Source organism: Lipotes vexillifer, unplaced genomic scaffold (assembly GCF_000442215.2).
Source record: "Lipotes vexillifer unplaced genomic scaffold, Lipotes_vexillifer_v1.1 scaffold40, whole genome shotgun sequence".
NCBI lineage: Eukaryota > Metazoa > Chordata > Mammalia > Artiodactyla > Lipotidae > Lipotes > Lipotes vexillifer.
Window position 1 is genome coordinate 3,590,477 of NW_006771578.1, and position 19,177 is coordinate 3,609,653.

At 40.8% G+C, this 19,177-nt stretch overlaps 1 protein-coding gene across 2 annotated transcripts in view; it reads right to left on the reverse strand.

Moving 5' to 3' along the window:
* The window catches only part of RASA2 (RAS p21 protein activator 2), a 119,906-nt gene extending 100,735 nt beyond the window's left edge, over positions 1 to 19,171 (reverse strand). Inside the window, exon 1 of one of the 2 annotated variants that reach the window (XM_007446965.1) lies at positions 19,028 to 19,166. In XM_007446965.1, coding sequence (XP_007447027.1) covers positions 19,028 to 19,166 — 139 coding nt within the window. Of the gene's footprint in view, positions 1 to 19,027 lie in introns of both variants that reach the window. The other variant, XM_007446964.1, reaches the window with a different exon arrangement.
* Positions 19,172 to 19,177: the final 6 nt, after the last annotated feature.

The following is a 19,177-nucleotide window of genomic DNA, read 5'->3' on the forward strand; positions in this document are numbered from 1 at the left end:
GCAGGAATGGGCACCACATGAAATGGCAGAGGGAGGGGAGCCAAGGAAGGCTCCACCTAGAAGGTAACTTCTGCATAAATACCTGAAGAAAGAGGGGAGACAAGTAACTATTTTATAGAAAATAGCTTTTAGTCATTGGCAAAAAGTAAACAACTTAAACCAAGAAGATAAACACCATTGGGAATCAAAACCAATAACCTAGATTAACAGAAATAGAAAGACAGCCAACTCTCTGTGTACAAGATCAATGATTCTGTGCAAAGGTCACAGGTCCAGAGCCTACCATATATATTTTACCTAGGACTAGAATCCCAAATATCAGGGTATTGGGTAGAGATTCCAGTGTTACGCTTCTGGGCATGGATGTGAGTATGCATATATGTGTTTATGTGTATGTTTTGGGGGGACTGTGTGCATGCATTTATATCTATAGGTTTGTATGCATGTTTCTGTGCGTCCTAGAGGGGAACACTATTGGGATAAGTAAGAAAAGAAGATAAATATTTATCAAGCAGTTGCATGCTCCGAGACAGTGCTAAATATTTTCTCAAATACCTCATTTGGTTGGTACAACAACCCTGTGACATAAGCATTACTGTTCTCTTTTATAAACTAAAAAAAAAAAAAAATTCACAGTTACACAGCTGGCAGAGTGAAATGACAGAAATCAAATTCCAAAGCCTAGTCTTTCCATTCCTATTAATGTCTTTCTGAACACAGCAGTGTTGAGAGGAACAGAGAGCTATTCCTTTCTGAAACTATCCTAAGAGATCTTGTAGAATCTCCAATCTATTTCAAAGGATACCTTAAGCACAGAAATAAAAGCCAATACAGACCCGCCAGCGCGATTAACTCCCAAAGGGCCAGGGTCCTGGACAAGATGATCCGAAGATAAAGATTATTTGGAGTGGGAGGAAAGCTAAATCATAATAATAGTTCACTATATTCATTTATCAAATAAATAATACATTACACATAGATTTTTTTTAGGGACTTCATATATATTATTTCACTTAATCTTCACAGTAACTTCTTCCAAGTAATTTATTTTTAAATACAGAAACTGGGAATGGAGGGATAACATTCCAGGAGTAAGGCAGGCACAACGTGAACAAGTTCAGGAGGTGGAAACAGGAGGAGCACCTTCCAGGAGGCAGTGAATAGTACAAATTGGCTAAAGCGTAAAGAGAGATGAAAGGGTTATAAAAAAGGATGAGACTGTAAAGGAAAGGTGGCATCAAACAGAACCTGGAATGCCAAGCCAAGGAGTTTTAACTTTATTCAGGAAGCAACAAGGGTCACTAAAAGTTTCTGTGTGATCAAAACTATGCTTCAGGAAAATTACTAACAGTTACCGGGCCTAAACTAAGGGAATAAAGGGAAGATGCGAGGAAAAGAAAAATGGAAGAGGTACTACAGAGAGAAAATTCACAGAATTTGGCCTGAGTGACTCAGGATATGATGTTCTAATAACTGGAATAGCAACCTAAACAAAGGATTAGACCTTTAGATTGGGGGGAAGATATAAAACGATGCAAACATTATCATTTACATACACCACAAAAAAATGGAGTGAAGGAAATGAATCAAACATACGCTTAAAAATATAACAGTTTCAGTGTTGACAAGCTTAGAATAAAAGTAAAATGCTGGGGCTTCCCTGGTGGCGCAGTGGTTGAGAGTCCGCCTGCCGATGCGGGGTACGCGGGTTCGTACCCCGGTCCGGGAGGATCCCGCGTGCCGCGGAGCGGCTGGGCCGGTGAGCCATGGCCGCTGGGCCTGCGCGTCCGGAGCCTGTGCCCCGCAACGGGGGAGGCCCCAGTAGTGAGTGGCCCGCATACCGCCAAAAAAAAAAAAAAAAAGTAAAATACTGTTATGCCATCTAATTATAGACAAAAAGACAATCCTATATGTGTTCTTTTTTTTTTTTTTGGCTGCGCTGCGAGGCAGGCGGGATCTTAGTTCCCCGACCAGAACTCAAACCTGTGTCCCCTGCAGTGAAAGTGCTGAGTCTTAACCACTGGACTGCCGGGGGAGTCCCAAAACAATCCTATGTAATGTTAACATATAAGGTCTTTCAAATTTTCGTATAATGTTTAATTTTAATTTTTGCAGTAAGATGAAAGTTGCACAAAATTCTGAAAACATATACAGTACTGGTGCAAGTTAAACAAATTAATTTTGGAGACACATATGAGTTTCAACGTGAGTTTTGTACTTAATGATCTGCATGTTCCTAGTCTCAACCTCCTGCATAAGAAGAGGTAATTATAATGCTTCAAGGACTACTGTGACCATTAGCTGAGGTCAAGCATTTACCACGATGCTTAGAACAGAGTAGGCACTCAGTAAATAGTAACTAGTAGTGCCCTTCCTTGGTTAGAGATTCCTAAAAATTAGCATCTGTACACAATTCCCTTCACTCAAGCCATTAGGTCCTGACCAAAGATAATCTGTAATTTAACAACTAGATACACCGGAGAAGCTCACTTTTTTTAATGAGACTTTTATTAAAGAAATAATACATTTCCACTAGAGGAAATAGATGCACAAACACCTGACCTTTCTATACCTCGGGCTGCACATCTCTAAAATGAGGGGTTTGAACTATTTCAAATGGGGGGGCACAACTTGGGGTTCAGCTAACCAGACATTTATTTTGTCTGTCTTGCATAGTGTTAGGAAAAATGTAGCCAACATCTAGAAACCGGGAGAGTTAATAATAAATAAATCCATATTTCTGGTTTCTCTTTAATAATCAGAGACCTGGCAACGTGGTTCTGAGTAGAAACTGTAGACAGACAGCCTCTTTCGAAATCCTAACAATCCCCACCTGGCTTTAACTTCACTATGCCTGGTCTCTGTAGACTGGAGTTTGCAACGCCTTAACTAGTTAATCTTCTAGGCTCCCGTAGCTTTAAGATCCTGAGAGATAACACCTGAAATGTTTTAAAATGCACTGATTTCAAATGTTTTTAGATATTGCTACCTGTGGCCAGTTTAATCTCATAAACACTACAAGAACTGGATATACATTTATATTAAATAGCTGTTCATCAAGAAAACTATGAATATTTACTTTACCGATTATCACTACTGTTTATGTTACAACGTGCCAGGCACTATAGCAAGTCATCCAATCTTTCCACAACCACTCTGTAAGATTAGAATAACTACCATTACGAATTTATACAAAAGGAAGCTGAGGCTCAGAGAGGTTAGGTGATTACTAGAAAAGTAGCAGAAGATCATGTTTTCAACATGCTACATTTTCATTTATCATTCAATTTCTAGATACCTAATAAATATTTCCTATAAAGAAATCTTACAGAAGAGCTCCCTCTTGTTCATTTTTTACAGTTCTCAATGGAGAAAGGAAGAGAAAAACTGCCGTAATCACACATGACCTTCCAAAAGTTTTCCTATTCACCCTCTTCAGAGTATGTCGGATTGCCCCAGGTGTACAGTAACAAAAAAGGAGGGGCGGGTACCTAAGAACCACTGAAGAGAAAAAAGTTACATAGCTATTATTTCGCTCTCTAGTTGTCATCTCGAAAGCACCACTGGGAAGTTATACATTTATATTTGTGATACTATTGAGGCAGAGAATGAGACACCAATAGGCATATGGTGACTGCTGGAATATCTACTAGTAAGTAGGGTTTTCAATGCATAAATTAACATAATCAGATAACTAGATTGTCAAGCAACTTTTCTTACTCCCAATAAATGATAAATTACCATTAAAAAATATAATCTGAGATTCTATAATCCCACTCAACTGGTCATCTTAAAAAAAAATCAACACATTACATAATTCCTAGCAGAAATCTGGTTCTACGGAAGAACAGGCACTATGATATCAACCTGGGACCTGGAGGTTAAAGAAACAGGGAATAATAAAGTTTCACTAACACTGCACTCCTACTCCATCATGGAAATAAGGTACTGTGCAATCACCAGTAAAACATAAACGAGGTAATAGCACTGAGTGAGCACTTGAGTGGGCAAAGGACTCCAGGAATCCAGTATAGTTTAGGTGGTGAGCCTAAACTCAGTGAGCAAAGAACTGTCTTGTGGTTATAAAACCTGAACAACATAAAGTACAACTCTTGACAAGGCATAAAGTCAAGGTTAAAGCATGAATTCCATGGCAACTCCTCAAAAATGCCCTACTAGGTAAGATGCAGCTCCTCAGGGTGAAAGTCTACAGAACATAGTTAGGGGCCAATTGTTTGACACAAGTCATGTGCATAATAATTATCATACAGTTATCTACACTGCTATCATATTAATCACCTCCGAATGAAGCTTAGGCCGGAGCAAGAAGTTAGGAAACTACTGTACATGAAAAGGCAAGTTTCGCAAGGTATTGCCAGGAAACCTCCATGGGTTATAGAGAGATGTCACCAAGTTGCAGGCAGGATCTTCCTGTGGTTTGCCTTGCCCACTTCTGGTTTCAGTTTTGAACGTGTGCTGATCCCTAAGCTCCCTACAGCCCCCTTCTCAAGTAGCAAACCAAACTCTGAAGCACATATGGCAGAAATCTCTCCTAGGATAGGCCAATGGTCCCTACAGCTACAAGAAACTTAAAGGCTCCTAAGCTGACCAAGAGAGACTAGTATGGCAAGCAAATGAAAGGCCCAAAGCCAGGTGGTGACAGAACTAAGGGCTACATGGACAGGCCATATATGGGATAAGGCTACTATTTCTGATAACAGCAACCAGGAAGCCAAAATGGGACTCAGTCATGATCCAGAGTTTTTTTTTTTAAAAAAAAAAAAAAAAAAAAGTGGCACCTAGATATAAAAAAGTAGCACCCACACAGGTGCATGTATATGGGGTGTGTGTGTGCACGGGTGTGTTTTCTAAGAGAAGCGTTAACATGCACAAACCCACATGAGCACAGCCAAGCAGACAGAAGAATAACATTTTTTGTGAAACCCGAAAACAGTACTAAAGATAAATTTTTATAGCATTCCAACATTCTCATTTTATTGACATTAGACCATAACCAATTTAGGGATAATTATTAACTTCTTGACAACAGAAATGTACTCATCAGTTCTTCCCAATATACCAACTCACAGGCAACTTGTAGAGAAAAGGACATGGACCTTGGCATCTTAAAGACCTTCTGAATACCTGCCCCTGCCCCTTTGAACCCTGAGCAAATAACCTTTCCATCTGCTTCTTTGCTAAAATAGGAATTAATAACAAACTTCTTCATGAAATTGGATTAAAGTATCCCAACAGAGTACCTGGAAAAGAGTAAATACTCAATAAATGTTAGTTCACTTTCCCCATCTACCACGAAAATTTTTTTATAAAATAAAACTGTCTAGAGCAGTTCCTTTAGCATTTGTTGTAAAGCTGGTTTGCTCTAGACAAAAACACAAGAGAAGGAAAAGTCCTATAATAACGAACCCAAAACAATTTAGAAAATGGGAATAGGAACATACATATCGATAATTACCTTAAATGTAAATGGACTAAATGCTCCCACCAAAAGACACAGATTGGCTGAATGGATACAAAAACAAGACCCATATATATGCTGTCTACAAGAGACCCACTTCAGACCTAGAGACACATACAGACTGAAAGTAAGGGGATGGAAAAAGATATTCCATGCAAATGGAAACCAAAAGAAAGCTGGAGTAGCAATTCTCATATCAGACAAAATAGACTTTAAAATAAGGACTATCAGAAGAGACAAAGAAGGACACTACATAATGATTAAGGGATCGATCCAAGAAGAAGATATAACAATTGTAAATATTTATGCACCCAACATAGGAGCACCTCAATACATAAGGCAAAAACTATAGATACTTAGGCCAGTTACACCCAGCCACAAATACACAAGTACAGACAGAGTCTACCTAACGCTTTTAACTTCCACTCCATATTGCTTTCTCCTCCTTCTCTTAGTTCCCATCCCTAGAACATGGGGCTAATAGGATTCCCTATGCCCACTGCAGGAGATTTGAATATGAAACAAGAAACTGTACCAAAAAGCATTATAAATAGCAAAGCTCCGGTCTCATGTAGACCTGTTACAGACAAGAAAATGGGCTCAAGAGCTGATGGCGGTGGCGTAACAACAAATCAGTAGCAAATCACACCTCCTGATTCTCTCTCTGGGCCCGAAAGAGCTGAGGGTTCAGTGTGGGCCAGTCCACGAATGGGCCTTGGCGGGTAAGTGCACCCCCCAGAGATCACTGTCACACTGGATGCTCAGATCTCCCACAGGGCAGGCCATCTAAGCTGCTCCTACCCATTCTGGAACTGTGACTCCAAAGGTTAGGATGCTAAAGGATTTCTTGAAGATTTAGGCTGGACAGTCAAAACAGAGCAGTGTGAATACCTGTAAATTTTTGCATACCTCACAGCTAGGACAATTTTTCTCAACTCAGGCATTAAAAAATAGTGATAGGAAGGGTGAGAATGGTGAAAAAGGGTGGAGTGCAATCTTCTGAGAGGAGATATTTTTATAAGTGTCTTAAGATCCTCAAAGAAAAGCTGAATTCAGTGGCACAGAGAAAAGGACACATGGGAAGAGGAATAGCACACTCTTATCCGCCATGACCGTCACTGTGAGGTCTTCTGAGGGTAAATGTCATAATTCTGGGGTCTGGAAAGACTTCATTAACTAATGAAACTATGGGAGTCTGACCTCTAGTATCTGGAGACCTCAGTGTCCTCTGGTGCAGAAGAAGGGGCTGAACTAGGTAATATCTACGCATCATTTCAGTATTGGATCCGAATATGCCCAGAACAACAGTACATTAAGCATTCTTCCACTTGGAAATGAGGGAAATTAAGGAAGGGAATGATCCTCTAAAGATATCACCACCTCATTCAGATCTCTGGCTCAGTTTTTAATACGGCTTTTCAGGCCCACTCAGACAGAACAATATCCCTAGGCCAGTCTCACCGGAAGACTTCTTGGTAGTAGAAAGCTTAAGTTGACTAGAAGAACCCACTTCAAAATTGGGCTTTTTTCCTGTGATCTGCACAGAGAGCAGGCTGTCACTGTGGTAACCCAGGTGTTCTCGGACAGACTGAATCTCCTCGGGGCTCAAGAACTTGCGCTGCAGCTGAAATTCAAGATATCAGAGGATTAGGCCACGCTTTTTCTACCGTATGGTGGTGTACTATGTCCCCCTCACAGGTGTCAAACGCTCACGTCTGCAGTAAGCGCATGACAGCAGGAGATCGCAGACGTTGCCTCGTGCCACACGTTCGGTTTCTCACTGATCAGGACCCTGGAGTGTAACTTCTGTCTACGTGTTTATGTTGAGCCTGCCCCTTGGAGAGTTTTATCAAATATCTGTCTATTAGGTACAAGGCACTGTGCGAGGCATTGTGGAGATTGTAATGATTATGATTATCAAGATGAATCGGACATGCTGAAGAGGCTGTTGAATGGAATCGAAGCCTGTGGCGGGGGAGCATGCCCACAGTAAAGATGCTAGAAATGAAATACGCAGTAGAGAAAGAGAACCACGGGGGGAGGGAAATGCTTTCTATGTTCCTTGGGAAGAAGCAGCAGACAGGAAAGGTCGGGAAGAAGCTGGGGGTGCTACCTCTATGTCCGACAATTATGGAACCGCTACATAAACCACAGTCCATCTAGAGCACTGAACGCCGTTCCATAATTAGTAAGAAAGTGGGTCAATACACTAAGATGGATAATGTCAAAGACAGCTAAAGGTGGGGGAAAGAGCTAGTGACTGAACACTGTATACATACGACCTTATTTACATTAAAAAATGTGTATACACACACACAAAACACACTTGTAAATACATAAAAAGAAGTCCGAACAGCCACACCAAAAAATGTATTGGTGGCTCCCGCTGGGGAGGAAAGTGTAAGCAAGGCCTGAGATGTCACTTTATATTCTTCAGTCTTAACTGAATTTTTATGAACATCCCATATTTTGGAATAAAAGATGGAAGAACTTTAACTAAAGAGAAAAATAAGAAAGGGTAGGTGTGAAGAAACTGAGGCCCTAGGTCATGTACAGATCAATGGTATAACAGCTATTGTGGTATAACACTTCTCACACAAGAAAATTTCAGCATTGGAGAAGAATGGAGAACCATAAATACCTCTATTTAATGTTAATATTTCTAATGAATTGTCAGAAAAGGATTTCCCCCTCCAACCTATTCTAGCCTCCCACCCAAAAGCTGAGGAAAATACAGGCAACTGCCCTTCACTTAGGCCTAAGATTCGTGTCCACTAAGAGATGCCTCAGTGGTCACCACTAGTACTGAGACCAAAATATGTCCCAACCCACATGGGCCCAAGCTGAGTCTCTTCAGAGGAGATTGATTTCAGAGGTTTCGTCCTTCGAGGCATCTGGTTTCTCCCATGCAGAGCCCTTCTCAACTTGTTTCCTAGTTGAGTGACACTGATCACCTCACCTTCAGGGTTGTTATTTCTCCCAGATTCTCTCTGTATCGTCTGACAAAAGAGATACTGGGTTTAGTCACCCAAGGCTTAAATTCCCAGCAAAGAAGGTCGTCTACAAACATACCTCTTTTACTTCCACAAGACCAGAAAGAGTCAGGGCTGAACACAGCTTAGATGCCGTCTTCACTTTGCTATTGTTAACTGCTAAGAGGAAAACCCCAGTTAATAGCTTTATAGGCCAAAGCAGGAAAAATAATAAAGGCTCTCTCCTATTCAGGTCAGCAGGCATTAAAACAACAATAACCTATTCTGTTCAATATATATATATTTTAGTGATAATATTTTAATTGGACAACTCCTTTTGGTTGTTCAAAGTGCTCTTACTGATGCTCTTAAGTGTCATATAACCGTCTCGGTTCTTTGTGGCTGTCTGGAGGGGTGGGATAGGGAGGGTGGGAGGGAGGGAGACAAAGAGGGAAGAGATATGGGAACATATATATATGTATAACTGACTCACTCTGTTATAAAGCAGAAACTAACACACCATTGTAAAGCAATTATACCCCAATAAACATGTTAAAAAAAATAAAAAAAATTTAAAAAAAGAAAAACCCCAAAGACTAAAAGAAAAAAAAAATAAATAAAGTTACATTAAATATGGTTTAAAATAAATAAATAAATAAAATAAAATAAAACTGTCCAGGGACTTCCCTGGTGGCACAGTGGTTAAGACTTCGAGCTCCCAATTCCAGGGGCCTGGGTTCGACCCCTGGTCAGGGAACTAGATCCCACATGCATGCGGCAACTAAGAGTTGGCATGCCACAACTAAGAAGGCCACGTGCTGCAATTAAGGAGCCCGTGAGCCACAGCTAAGTCCCAGCACAACCAAATAAATAAACATTTAATAAAATAAAAAAATAAAACTGTCCAAATTCAAAACGAAGAGGTTCCGTACCACTCACACAAATGTTAACAATATTTTAAGGGATCCAAATTATTCTTTTTACTATATTCCTCTGAAACAAAATACTGAATTTTTTTCAAGTCAACTTTCTGAATACAAACAATTGGTGAAAACAGGCAGAGCATATGGGAATTCACTGTATTACTCTTACAGTTTTGTGTGTGTGAAGTTATATCAAAATTAAAAGTTACCCAAAAAATTGACAGAAAAATTGACTTTATTTCTATGTGCACTCAAAATGTTACCCAACCTAACATTTGGTTGCCCTTATTTTTGCAGACAGGAGAGTCTTCAACAGTTAGAGAAAGAAAGGCTCTCACAGAATAAGACAAATATTGTATCAAATTCACTTATCCAAATAGTCATTTTTTGATAACATACCTCATACATAAATACACTCTCCAGAAAAGTAAACCTTTATAACGCCAATCCCCTTTGTCCACCACTGACATAACAAATGTTGTTTATCTTTTCAAACATCTTTCTGTGCATTTTTCCATATACATATACAGAAGTCACATATAACTATACATACCACCCTAACAACTGGCTTCTTTCTTATTCAACGATACCTCTTGAAGTTCTTTCCTTTCATACTATAGATACATCTCATTCTTTTTAGCCATATATGGGATAAGGCTACTATTTCTGATAACAGCATCCAGGAAGCCAAAATGGGACTCAATCATGATCCAGAGTTTTTCAAAAAAAAAAAAGTGGCACCTAGATATAAAAAAGTTGCACCCACACAGGTGCATGTAAATGGGGTGTGTGTGTGTGTTATAAAATATGTTTATGAACATACTACTTAGCCATCATCCTACTGATGGACACTTAAATTGCCTCTGTATTGTTTTACCAACAAGGTAACATTAAACATGTTTGTATATACCTCTTCTGCAACCGTGTGTTTCTGTAGGGTAGATATGTGGAAGTAGAAATGCATAGGGTGTACACACTGAAGTTTTTAACAGATATTGCCAAAATGCTCTCCAACACTGCTTTCCAGTTTAAATTCAAGCAACAGTGAAGAAAGTACCTGTTTCCCTAAACCCTCACCAAATACTGAAAGCAATGAGCTCTTCTTTTTTCACAAACTGATGACTTTTTAAAATCTGTATTTCCCTGATTAATTTCTGTTAAACATTTCCAGTATTTTCTTATGTTTACTGGCCTTTTGTATCTTCTTTTCTGTGGAATGCCTATTCATATCCTTTATTTTTCTAATGGCCTTTTCTTTTTTAAAATTTGGATGAACTTTTTATATACTCTGGACACTAACAAATAAGGAGTATAGATAGCAGGTTAAGAGTAACAGAGCCAGTCTGCCCACGGCTCACTCACTGTCTCATCTTGACAAGTTACTTAGTTTAGTCTCAGTTAAACTAAGCCTCAGTTAAACTAAGGCCTCTGCGCCTCAGTTTTCTCATCTGTAAAAATGTGGATAATAACTGTACTTATAGAGTCACCGTGAGGATTAAGTTAGTTAATATACTTAAAGTGCTTTACCTTTTTTTTTTTTTCAAACATCTTTATTGGACTTAAAAGTGCTTTAAAACAGTGCCTGGCACAGTATAAGTGTTATATAAGTGTTTTCTTTTTTCCTCTAGGATTTGCTGCAAGTATCTTCTCCCAATCTATTGTTTATCTTTTAGCTCCTGTTTATAGTTAAGTCTTCATTTACTTTTCCTCAAACAATTCTTTTTCCATCTCTATTCTAATATCAGAAATTACATACGTAGATGAAACAAACAAAAGACTGCCTCACTGGATCTCATAACCAACTTCTCCTCAAGAATAAACAGAGACATCAGCCAAAGGATTTAAATTTTTCCGCTAAAAAGATAGCTAACTTCCTTACTGCATAAAGCATTCCCACAAATCAGTAAGATGACTGATAATCCAGCAGGGGAAAAGGCAAACCAAATAAACACCAAAATATGGGGAAAAAAATGGCTCTTAAAAATACGAAGAAAGGGGCTTCCCTGGTGGTGCAGTGGTTAAGAATCCGCCTGTCAATGCAGGGTACAGTGTTCAAGCCCTGGTCCGGGAAGATCCCACATGCCGCGGAGCAACTAAGCCCCTGCACCACAACTACTGAGCCTGCTCTCTAGAGCCCGTGAGCCACAACTACTGAAGCCCGTGTGCCTAGAGCCCGTGCTCCGCAACAAGAGAAGCCACCACAATAAGCAGCCCGCACACCGCAACGAAGAGTAGCCCCCGCTCACCGCAACTAGAGAAAGCCCGCGCGCAGCAACAAAGACCCAACACAGCCAAAAATAAAAATAAACAAATTTATTTTAAAAATTATGAAGAAATCCTCAACCTCATTTAGAAGTGCAAATTAAAACTAAATATTAAGTGTTCCTTTTCATCTTACAGACCAGTAAAGATCAAGAAGTTTTAAAATACACACTATGGGGGTGTAAAGAAACAGGCATTCATATATTGCTGCTGGGAGCATAAACTGTTATAGTTTCTATGAAAAGCAATTTGCCACTGTCCTTTGAGCATAAAAATGCACATACCACTCAATTCAGCAATTTAACTTCTAGGAATTTATCCTACAGACACATGCATTCATATGAAAAATAAAATACCTACAAAATTATTTATTGCAGTAATGTTTGTAATAGCAAAAACTGGAAATAATCTAAATGTCCAGTCCAGGGGACTGGCTAAATAAACTGTGGTATATAGAGATGACGAACTTTTATGCAGCTGTTAAAAAAATGAGACAGTTCCCCCTACCTCCCTACCTCCCTCCCATATATACACACATATATTTATGAAAAATCGTCAAGCTACTATTAAGTGTAAAAAGGCAAGATGCAAACAATGTGTATATTTTGTTATGATATGTATATTGGTGAGACAGAGATATTAATACTCACATTTAAGTATAAATGCTTAAATAATCTCTGTATGCATACAAAAGAAATTAATTGGTAATGCTTGCTTCTGAAGAGGGAATGGCTAGGGGAATAAAAGAAGTGGGAAAAATTAACTTTTTAATGTATACCTTTATGTACCTTTTGAATTTTGTACCAAGTATCTGTACTATCTAATCAAATGAACAAATAAACCTTTAAAAATAATCAATTGAAAACCTCCCTGTGATCACACCAAACTTTCTACTGGTACCCTTTATCCTTTTTTTGGTTTTTTTGGTTTTTGTTTTTGCCATGCCACGCGGCATGCAGGATCTTCTCCGATCAGGGATTGAACCCGTGCCCCCTACATTGGGAGCGCAGAGTCTTAACCACTGGACCACCAGGGAAGTCGCTGGTACCCTTTAAATGGTCACGCACAGCAGGTTGCTAACATTCAGGTAGTTGGTGGCTAGTCTGTTCAATGGGCAAAAGCAGAGGCTCACCATCCTAGCTGCCCATTAACAAACCCTGTGGAATGTTTTAAACCTACAGGTGCCCAGGTACGACCCCAGAAATTCTGATTTAGTAGGTCTGGAGTAAAGCCTGGGCATCAGAATTTTTAAGTTCACAGGTGACACTGATGGGCAGTCAGGTCTGAAAACAGCTGTTAGAGCATAACAAAAAAAGGTAAACATCCAGGCTCAGTCTCCACCTAGATTACAACCACAGTTTCATCACTAACCCTAACTAACTTCACAGAGTTCTTAAAGAGGAACAGATGAGAGGATGTAGCTGGCACAGTGGACATCTATTACTATTTCTGGATATTATCATTAAGATAGGCAGTGTAATCTTCATATATTAAACACAGTACTTTTGCAACACTCATACTAATGAGTTCATCCTATGGAGCATTTTAGTAAAAACTCTGATAGTAGTGGACTAGTGCCCAACAGGCCATTAACTGTGTGACAGTGGATTCTCTGAGTGTCAGCTTCTTCATTTGCAAAATGAGGGGACTGAACAAGATATGTTCTCTACCTTCCAGCTCTAAACTTTTATAATTCTCTAAGAATACAGGTGTCTAAAAGCAACTATTGCTTTAGGATAAACTAGTAAGAACCTTTTTCATCTCATTCACTGCTTAGGCCCATTTCACAGCCCAGTAGGTTGGTGCCCTAACACACACTCAGATATGTATTGTGTACTGCTGAATAAAGTAATGGTCACAAAAAAAAAACAAAAAAAAACTTGTTAGGATTCAAACAATCTTATCTAATAAATCTTAGTGCATATTACACACAATAAGTATACTAAACACATTTAAGCGTTAAAATAAAAGCATCCAATGTACTGTCTTAAAGTATTAATAAATGTTTCAAGTTAAAAGGCAACAATCAAAGACTCAGTGCTGGACGGGATGTTAAAGACCACAACCAAACCTTTCATTTTACAAGTAAGAAAACAGAAGCTCAGCAAAGTTCAAGAATTTGCCCAAAGTCATTCTGTCATTAATGATATTCTTAGAACTAAGCTCACTGTAACAAATTTGTCAAGTACTGTTCATTCATGTTTGCATGTCTACTGGTATAGCCTTATAAAGTATATTATTTTAGCTAGGGATTTTGGTGAAAATAATGACATACAAAACTAAAGATATATTGTAGAAATTTCTTAATATACATAAAAAGTTTCTTAATTTACATTAATTGATTACTATACAACAAAACTGACAGCAGCACTCAAAAGCAAACAATTTCATTAGTAGATAAAACATAATCTGCTATTATTGTCAAATAACTTCACAAAGCACATTAGCAAGAAATAAGATTAGCATCTGTGATTAAAGGATAAAACGATCGTTTTATTTCGGCTACGTTAGTTCCACAGTCTCTTAAGAGTCTATTCAAAGAGTTCTAAGTTAAAAAAGAAAAATTCTATGAACTCATTGAGGTTTACCTCCTGTCTTCCTCAGAGCAAATGATTAGCGGACTGCTCTGTGAACTTTTACAAAGAACCCTTTTCTCTCATTTCCATCCATCTGAAAGATGGACTCTTCCTCCATCTTAAATAACTCATCTCATTTCAAATTTCTGACAATAATGAGTTCTTAGCATGAACAAACCCTTCTTAAATCTCTCTCTATTAATTTATTAAATAACACCTCATTTCAAATGTCTGATAATAATGAATTCTCAGCATGAATAAACTCTTTTGAATGTCTCCCTCTCAATTCGATCGCATTGGTCAATAAAATGTTTTGATTTATATTTTATTACCAAAAAATTGAAACCTCCCATGACAAATAAAAATATTTACTGTGTAAGGTGGGATTATTAGATTTTTCTCTTACAGGCTCAGGACCAATTAGTGACAATATTCATGGAATACAGTCAGGTAATAATATTCAATCCCCTAATAATAAGCAATCAGAGCATTTAGATAAATTTAATTCTTTTCCTAATAAGGCAACTTTGGCATCAATTCAAACCTAAGCTCAGTTGGAACTGTGATTTTGAAAGGGATGAACTTCCTGCCACGGACCCATGTAGTTTGTCTTTAATAATACTATCATCTTCTAGTTTGTTTAGCTGTAAAATTTACAGAACACTTTCACATATAGTACGTATCTCAAATCCTCCTGAGGATAACATAGTGAGAGGTAAGACATTTTCTAAAGGCCTATTTTGTTCTAGGCACCATGCTGACAACTGGACATTAAAAACAAAAAACAAGAATGAATTCTACCTTGGAAGAACTCACAGCCTAATGGGGGAAAGAAATGATTTCTATACAATGTGTTACAAGGAAATCAACAACAACTTGTGATTCCCCAGCAGTACAAAGGCCTACCACATTCTCTCCAGGAATGAGGGTAGCAGTGTCCCGCACACACGGCTTTGGTCAGGAGATCACATGGAGCAGGCTTCTGAAGGATGAGTAGGGGTTCCCTGGCATAAATATGGGGTGGAAGAAAGGAGAAGACACGCCCAAGCAGAGGGAACAACATGTACAAAATGGCTAGTGATGAGGCATTATTCCCATTTTAAAGGTAAGTGAGCTGCCTAAAGTCCCATGAATAATAATTAACAACGTGTGAAACAGAATTCAAGTCTCCTGATTTTAATCAGCTCCGTATACCAGGAAATGCCAGCACATGTTGGACCAGAACATAAAATAAAGTTTTTAGCTACTACTTTATTACTCCTTCCTAAGAGATGGCCCATATCTGATTCAGTTCCTGGGGGGATGAAGAGAATGATCGAGGAGGGGATTTATTTAATCCTCAAATCAAGCCTGTGAGATAGAGGTGTTTTAACTACCCCCACTTTACACACAAGAACAGAGAGACACACAGAGGTTAACAAAAGTCAGAAATTAAGTGAAGAATCAAACCCAGGTGACTAACCTGACCAAGCCTCTAAAATCAAGCACTTAACCATATCCCACGGATCCTACACAGGGAGACCACGTGAGTTCTGGGACATATCGTGGTCCCACAGATCTTGTACTGTACCACACATCTCAACGTTCACACAAATCCTCATTGGCTCCCTTATCAATGTGGTCTCCCTTGAGCAGGTCAACCCATGCATAAGGTGGTCTGGGCTCTTTGAGCAACATTTTTACAACATGATTTAACTGGATGAGAGCAAACTTAACACAAAGCAGTAACCAAAAAGGAGGACATGACAAAACAACAGCATGAAGCCTGAAAGTATAAAGGAGAAAGCCCCAACCCCCATCTTTCACTTGTGTATGGGATTTTTAGGGGGATGGGGCCAATGTCAAAGTGCTTCAAGAGGACTAACATACCGACCACTCACTGCACAGGAGTTCAGACCAAAGGATGGAGTCTGGAGTACAACCTTGCTTTCCTTGCTCAAAGGTTCATACAACTCTAAGACATCCAACAACTAAACCTGGCTCTTGAATATTAATACTTGGAGCTGCCATGGTTTCCTACTGCACTAATATGACTTCAAGGAATTAAGGGTCCGCACATAAGCTCAAATACTGTAGCAACACTGGATTAGCTAATGTCAGTTGATTGTTTGAAAGTGACCACAGAATGTCATTTCACCTTGTGAAGTATACGGGGAATATATGGGATATATGGAAATATACAGGAAATTTAATAAATACTGGAGTGATATGCCTAAAGAAGGTTGTGGACTACTATTCTAGAACTTTAGAGAGATATAAATCCAACCCTCCCACTATCTGCTGGAGTAATCTGGAGTTGAAGGGTCCTACCCAAACCCAGGAGAAAGAACATTTCCTTTCAGGCTCACTTTCAGACCTAAGAATCTATAATTCCCCAAGTCAAAGGCTCTCAATCAGCAGTTGGAATCTGCCAGCACATCTCCAGGCTGGTGGGCACATCAAGCTTTCCTCCGAGGTCTCTCTCCCAGCATGGTGAAAAAGAAAGCTGACACAGTTACCCACACCCCTAAGCTGCTTAATATCTGCACAGTCAGAACCGCTATCATCCCATTTCTGTGACTTTAGCACCTGCTAATAATGACACTTCCAGCCCCCCAGCCCCCAACCTGCAAAACCCACATGTCAGTTTCAGGGAAACAGAAAACAGCATCTCTTCACAGGGTTCTGAAGGTCAACCAATCTAGATTACACCAGCTAAAAGGAGGGCAAAGACACGGAGAGGGAGATGGGGAGAAGCTTCGTATATAAGTTTCCTAATACGTTTTTTCTATGAAACAGACACTCCATGACCTGAGCTATAAGCTGAGCAATTCAGTACTACAGATGTAGTACTCTTCGACTATGGTTAAAGAGGTAATATTCCCAGCAGCTGGATGTTCAATCTCCAAGTCTGGGTAGTGGGGTTGCTCTCCCATAGAAACAAAGTTGAGTTTTTTTATTTGTAGGCCCAAGTTCCACTCACAGTGATATCACTTACTGTGCTATCTTTGCCATGGAGCAGGTGAAAGTGCAGGGCAGCTAAGTCCTTCTGGAAACAGCCCAACCCTAACTCTCGATTCCAAGATATGTGTATATGTAGTTCCATGGTACAACTCGCAGCTATGTAAACCAGCGAGGCTCCAATAGACACTGCCTAGCATCAAATGACACTAAAATGTAAAGCAGTGAAAATCTGAAAAATCAGATCAGTGGGGGGTGCTCTGGCCCATTCATTTATAGTTTTCCCAAATATTAAATTAGACATATGCAAATATTAAGCATAAGACTTAATTTGAATACTGAAAAGATTTTATACCCTAGTAGGTTGTGCTGGGATCTTAGATATAGACAAGATCTCCTTCTCTGGTGTCATTTTTCCAGGTTTTAAGAACTGTACTCTCTTAAGAACCCCAGCACTACTTCTGGAAATAAAAAGGTGAGAGAATTTAACATGTCTGCTTCTGAGGTTTAATAAAATCCCAAATACTTGAAAGGGGGATCAACTTGAAAAAGGCAAGTGGGGAAATCCAACCTCACTTAATAATATCACTATTCAGGAAGAGGAAAATTTTACATCCTGTGCAACAAAGAGCATTGTTAACCATTTTAATGCAATTCGATTTTCATACAAAGTAAAAAGTACTCCTAATGACTAAGGGCTATTTACATGAAACGAAGCAGGTAGCATGTTTCCAATCTGAGGATACTGAATCAAGAAAGCAAAGCTAATTTTCGACCAGAGCAAAAATAAACTGTACTGACATATCTTATCTTACAAATAGCCAAAAAAAAAAAAAAAAGTATTTCCTCTGAATAAACTACAGTACTGTGAAAAAATTGGCAATCTGACGCCAAAGGGTCATTTTTTAAAAGAATAAATGTCCAAATGACTGAATTCAAATGGTCTGTCTACAGTAATGCTCAGGGCCTCTGAGCAAAAATGTGAAGGCAACTAGGATGGCTCACTCACGAAAGTAACAAAGGCATAAGAAAGAAAGGAATTAAGTGGGTTAAGTGCGGGCTGGATGACTGTTTTGAGACCTGCTCACAGGAAGCCACTACATCCTGCCTTAAGTCCCTGTCAGTCACGTTGTCTCTCGATTCAAGTCCCCGCCGCAGCGAGGTGGGGCGAGTACAGGTGTTCGGCCCCAGCCCCTCCCGGAGCGCTCACTAGCGAGCACCCGTACGGCGGCCACTCGAGTCCCAGGGCGGCCGGTTTCCCCAGCCCTGGGCGCCTTTTCCACCCTCGCCCCGGCTCGTGAACCCAGAAAACAGGCAGCCCCCTCCCCTCGGGCCAGCCCCAGTTCCCCGCCCTCCTCCTCCTCCTCCTCCTCCGGCCGCGCCTCCCGGTAATTACCGCCCGGCTCCCACCGCCGGGCCGCTACCGACGCCAGCAGCCGCCCGCAGGCCTGCGTAGGAAGGCAGCCGGAAGCTCCTCACGCCCCCAGCTCACGCCCCCAGCCGCAGCCCGGGCCGGGGCGTCCCAGCGTCCAGGCCGCGCCCCAAAGCCGAGCCCCTCACGCCGGCGCTGCCCCCGCAAACCCCCCCCAGGTCCCCGGCAAATTCCCGGCTCTCCACTCGCTCCGGACTGTGGCAGCCTCAGCCCACGCCGCCCCGTCCGGGAGACGCCTCCCCCAACACCCCCCCCTTCCAGCCTCCCCGGGCCGGTCCTCCCCGCGCGCCTCGCCCGGCCCCCTCCCAGGCCCCTCTCGGCCCCGGGGTCCCAGCGCTGCTCGGCGCCGCCACCCCCACGCGCCCGCCGCCCCTCAGTCCCGCGGCCGCCGGCGGCGCCACCGCCGCCGCCGGGTGGGTTCCCTCACCCCGGCCCCAGCTTACAGATCTTGCCCCGCAGGCTCTGCAGCACTCGGACCTCGCGACTGTCCTCGTCCCCGGCCTCCGGCTCTGCCGTCGCAGTCGCCGCATCGGAAGAAGCCGCAGCATCAGGCGCCGCCGCCGCCGCCGCCGCCGCCGCCATGGTGCCGCCCG